The sequence below is a fragment of the Gossypium hirsutum genome, chromosome D01, assembly GCF_007990345.1.
Source record: "Gossypium hirsutum isolate 1008001.06 chromosome D01, Gossypium_hirsutum_v2.1, whole genome shotgun sequence".
Classification (NCBI taxonomy): domain Eukaryota; kingdom Viridiplantae; phylum Streptophyta; class Magnoliopsida; order Malvales; family Malvaceae; genus Gossypium; species Gossypium hirsutum.
The window spans coordinates 23,230,593-23,234,794 of NC_053437.1; the positions used below are offsets into that span (position 1 = coordinate 23,230,593).

The 4,202-nt window shown below is 32.1% G+C and overlaps 1 protein-coding gene across 1 annotated transcript; it reads left to right on the plus strand.

Annotated features, from left to right (window-relative positions):
* The first annotated feature begins 1,682 nt into the window (after positions 1–1,682).
* On the plus strand, positions 1,683–3,186 carry LOC107921422 (homeobox-leucine zipper protein HAT22). The gene is made up of 2 exons (XM_016851275.2): positions 1,683–2,420; positions 2,522–3,186. The coding sequence occupies exons 1-2, from the start codon at positions 2,031–2,033 to the stop codon at positions 2,894–2,896; spliced, it is 765 nt and encodes a 254-aa protein (XP_016706764.1). The 5' UTR covers positions 1,683–2,030; the 3' UTR covers positions 2,897–3,186.
* The last annotated feature ends 1,016 nt before the right edge of the window (positions 3,187–4,202 follow it).

The following is a 4,202-nucleotide window of genomic DNA, read 5'->3' on the forward strand; positions in this document are numbered from 1 at the left end:
CACATTCATACTTGATTTATGTCATTTGGTTATATTAATATACGTTATCAGGGATGGATTTAGTTACAATATATGTAAAGAAAGACGCATTGATTCTATGTTAATATAATTAATGGATGAGATTGCTCAGAATATCTTTTGGATATGATAGTAAAGTTTTGAGCTCATAAAGTTATATAGTGACTTGTGATTATAGAATAATTAGTATATATATGTGGTCCAAGTGGGAGATTGTTGAAAAATATGGACATCACATATGTAATAAGAGTAATTACACGTTATTATTTACTATCATAAAAAAATTAGCCCAAATTAAAAGTAATCTAATTTGGCTAAGGTTTATTGGGCTTTAGTTATTGAATAAAGTATGGGTCAAATATGTGTAAATATTCTTGTAACTAATTTCTAATTGATGATGGACTGATTAAAATTTAGTGTTAATGTGTATATATTAGGGTTATGGTCTCTAAATTACACATATGTAACTTTTCTAATATCCCATCTTTAGAAAAGAGAGAGTCACTTTCTTTGAATTACTTGTGTACTAATTTGGAAGATCAAAACTACAAGATCGAAGATTCCAAAAAAAAATCAATAGATTCAAGTACGTCTCCACTTTTAATTTTGTTATTGATAATTTTACATGATAAATTTTAATCGATTAAATTTTGTATAAGAACAAAAAGAGGTATTGTGCCTGTAGGAAATGTTGGTAGCTCATAAAGTTTATGAATGGTGCAGTAGGGCGGTTATATTAATTTGCAAATGCAATTATTTGGATAATATGATAACCACCTTGCATGGTTATGAAAATGGGAAGAGACCAATTTAGTTTTTTTAATAGGTTTTGAAGACTTAAAAAAATAGGGCTTCCGTGCTTTTAATACACAGCGAAAAGGAAACTAGACACAACACTCAATTATTCTTTTTTGGTGTGGACGTGTGGATAATGAATGTCCTTCCAGATCAATATATCAAGCCATATATCTAAATCGATCCCGTAATGTCTTAGATATATGTTTAATACGAATCATCATTGAGTATTCTTAACTGAGGGTTAGTTCAAATGAGTCGAGTTTTGAATAAGGGTGGACTTGAATTCATATTAAGGCTCCTCTAAACAAATAATTCCCGGATCACCATTTAACCCGACACTTGGCACATATATAGAAGGAAGAATATTTGGAATATTTTGGGTAAAGTTTAGAAAGAGTGTCTTATAATCTTGTTAGAGAAGTAAGGCATGAAATAGTGGGGGACATATTGGGTGGCCTGCGACTAGGTAAACATAAACAAACACACATCTGATGATGGGTCTTTATCTTAATTTCTATTATTATTATGAAAATATTGTCTCCTTCGATTTTCTATTGCCTCTAATTCACAATAATTGCTTAGCCATCTGATCATGCCACCTCTCCCTTTAATTAATCACCACCCTTTTGGTGTTTTAACATTGAAAACAAAGTGATTGATTATGATGACTTATACTCAATGACTTTAAGTTAGTTTTGCTTTATAGTCAGTGTCAAAAAGGTGTGGATTTAAAGGAAAATCAGAAGAAAAGTGCAGAAATTTTAAAAAAAAAAAAAAACAAAGATGAATTGTTATTCTCTTTTATATTCTCCTATGTAATCCCCACTTTTCATGCGATTCCACGTACGTAATCCATTTTATGAACCTTTTGCAGTGTATTCTTGGCTGTTGGTGGGATGGATGGGTTTTATTTTGCTATTTCTGGTTTTTTTTAGTTATTTTTATTGATTATGATAATACTCATTATATTTGTAATTTTGATAATAGAAAACGTTAAAAAAAGTTATATTTGAAATTAGAGAGGTTTTGTTATGAATGGTCAACCTATGAGGACATCATTCATAACCCAGATTCGTTAGTACTCTATTCATTTCCTTTTTATTAGTAATATAACTCATTCCACTGTCCCCTAAAATTAACACTTCATCTCCTCCATTTCTCTTTGAAGAAAACCCTTTTTTTCTTGGCCTCCTTAGCAGCTTTTGAGCAACACAATGGGATTTGATGATATTTGCAGCAGTGGTCTTGGTCTTGGTCTAGGTTGGAATGTCAAAGAAAACTTTTCACAATCGGATCATCAACAAAAGAAGAAGAAATCGTTGGTGAGAGATGAGCATTTTTTCCCATCTCTGACGTTAGGTCCATCATCAGATGATGATGCTCGTAAAGCACATGGCGACGACCAGCAAGCCTCTTCTGTCACTGCACTGTCTTCGTTTTCAAACTCCAGTGTCAAGAAAGAGGGAGATGTGGAATTCGAGAGGGTCTCTTCAAGGGTTGGTGATGAAGATGATGAAGGTTGCCATAGAAAGAAACTTCGGCTTACCAAACACCAATCTGCAATCTTAGAAGATAGATTCAAAGAGCACACCACTCTCTGTCCTGTAAGTATATCTTTATCTTCATTGTTTATACACTTATTATTCAAATATTCAATGCTCTTATTTGGTATTTACTTTTTTTTCTTTTTTTTTTTTGTAAACAGAAACAGAAGCAAGCTTTAGCAGCTAAGTTGGATCTAAGGCCAAGGCAAGTTGAAGTATGGTTCCAAAATAGGAGAGCCAGGACAAAGCTGAAACAGACTGAAGTAGATTGTGAATTACTGAAGAAATGTTGTGAAACGCTAACAGAAGAGAACAAGAGGTTGCAGAAGGAATTACAAGAGCTTAAATCATGGAAACTAACAGCATCGTATTGCATGCAGCTGCCTGCAGCAGCCACCCTCACCATGTGCCCTTCCTGTGAGAGAGTTGCCAACGGCGGCGATGGCCCTCCGGCGACGACGACGTCCATCCCTTTTACGATCGGACCCAAATCTCACTTCATCAATTCCTTATCTCACCCTTCAGCAGCCTGCTAGCCATGAAAATTAACACTGCTACCTCTTCTATTCATGGCTTATGTGTCAATTGTATATCGTTTCATGTTTATATATATATGCATGTATGTAATTATGTATGGATGCATATATAAATTAAATATTAGTATATATAGTTAGCAAAATCTGACAAGGTTTTGTCCGTCTCATCACCTCTCAAGCTATCTGTAATTAATTAGGTTAAATTCTGTTACTAGTCACTATACTTTGCGAAAGTTGTAAATCTAGTCCTTGTATTTTATTTGATCAATTTTAGTCCTATGCTTTTCAAATTGGTCACTTTTAGTCCCTATACGTTCAAAAACTAAAATTTTAATCCTAACCCAAACAATAGCAATTCAATTTGTTTAGTTAAATTTAATTATTAGTTATGTACTATGCATACAATTATAGTTTTAGTCTATTTTCTCCAGGATTATTCTGAGTCTTTATAATTTTCGAATTTTGAAATTTCAATCTTGACGCAAATGACAGTCGTTAATCCATTAACTAGATTTTTAGTGAGGAATATGTAAAAATAATAAGCTAAAATGAATTACACGTGATAATATGTTTGACGCATCATATTTTAAAAATAGCAAAATTTTACTCAGTAAATTTAACAGTTCCTGTTTGGTGAGGACTAAAATTTTAAATTTTGAAAAGTACAACAACTAAAAAGGATCGAATAAAAGCATAAAAATTAAATCTATTTTATAAAATAAATAGACAGAGAGTAAAGAACAAAGAAATTGGGAAAGCAAAAGAGAGAGCATATTTTATTGATCAATCGCAATGTATACAATGCTTCTCCAAAGTCTCTATTTATAGGCATTAAAAGTATAAATGAAGTAGAGATCTACTTCTAATGACTATTAGAATTTAAAGTATATCAAAATTTATCAAGATATTGATGGACATCCATTTAATAAGATATTCATAACACTCCCCCTTGGATGTCCATTTGTAGATAATGCATCTCGTTAAAACCTTACTAAAATAAAAACCCTATGGAAAAAACAATTCCTAGTGAAAAAAATAGTACACATATCTATAATACGCATAATATGCTGCCTCATTAAAAACCTTACAAGGAAAACCCAATGGGACAAAACCTCGGCTAAGGGAAAAATAGTATAACGCATATTTACTCCCCTTCATGAAAACATCACATACTTTCTCATATTCTATATATTCAATCTTGAATACTAGCTTTTCAAATGGTCATTTGAACGTATTTGCTAAGCATTTATATCAACATTCTTTTGAAAGTCATGAGTAAGGGAAAATTTTGGGGGAAATATATTTT

What these genes read in the sequence shown, in the direction of transcription:
- LOC107921422 (XM_016851275.2), top strand. Translation starts at nt 2,031, where the DNA reads ATGGGATTTGATGATATTTGCAGCAGTGGTCTTGGTCTTGGTCTAGGT. An exon ending in AGCACACCACTCTCTGTCCT is followed by an intron (nt 2,421 to 2,521) that starts GTAAGTATATCT and finishes TTTTGTAAACAG; the next exon opens with AAACAGAAGCAAGCTTTAGC.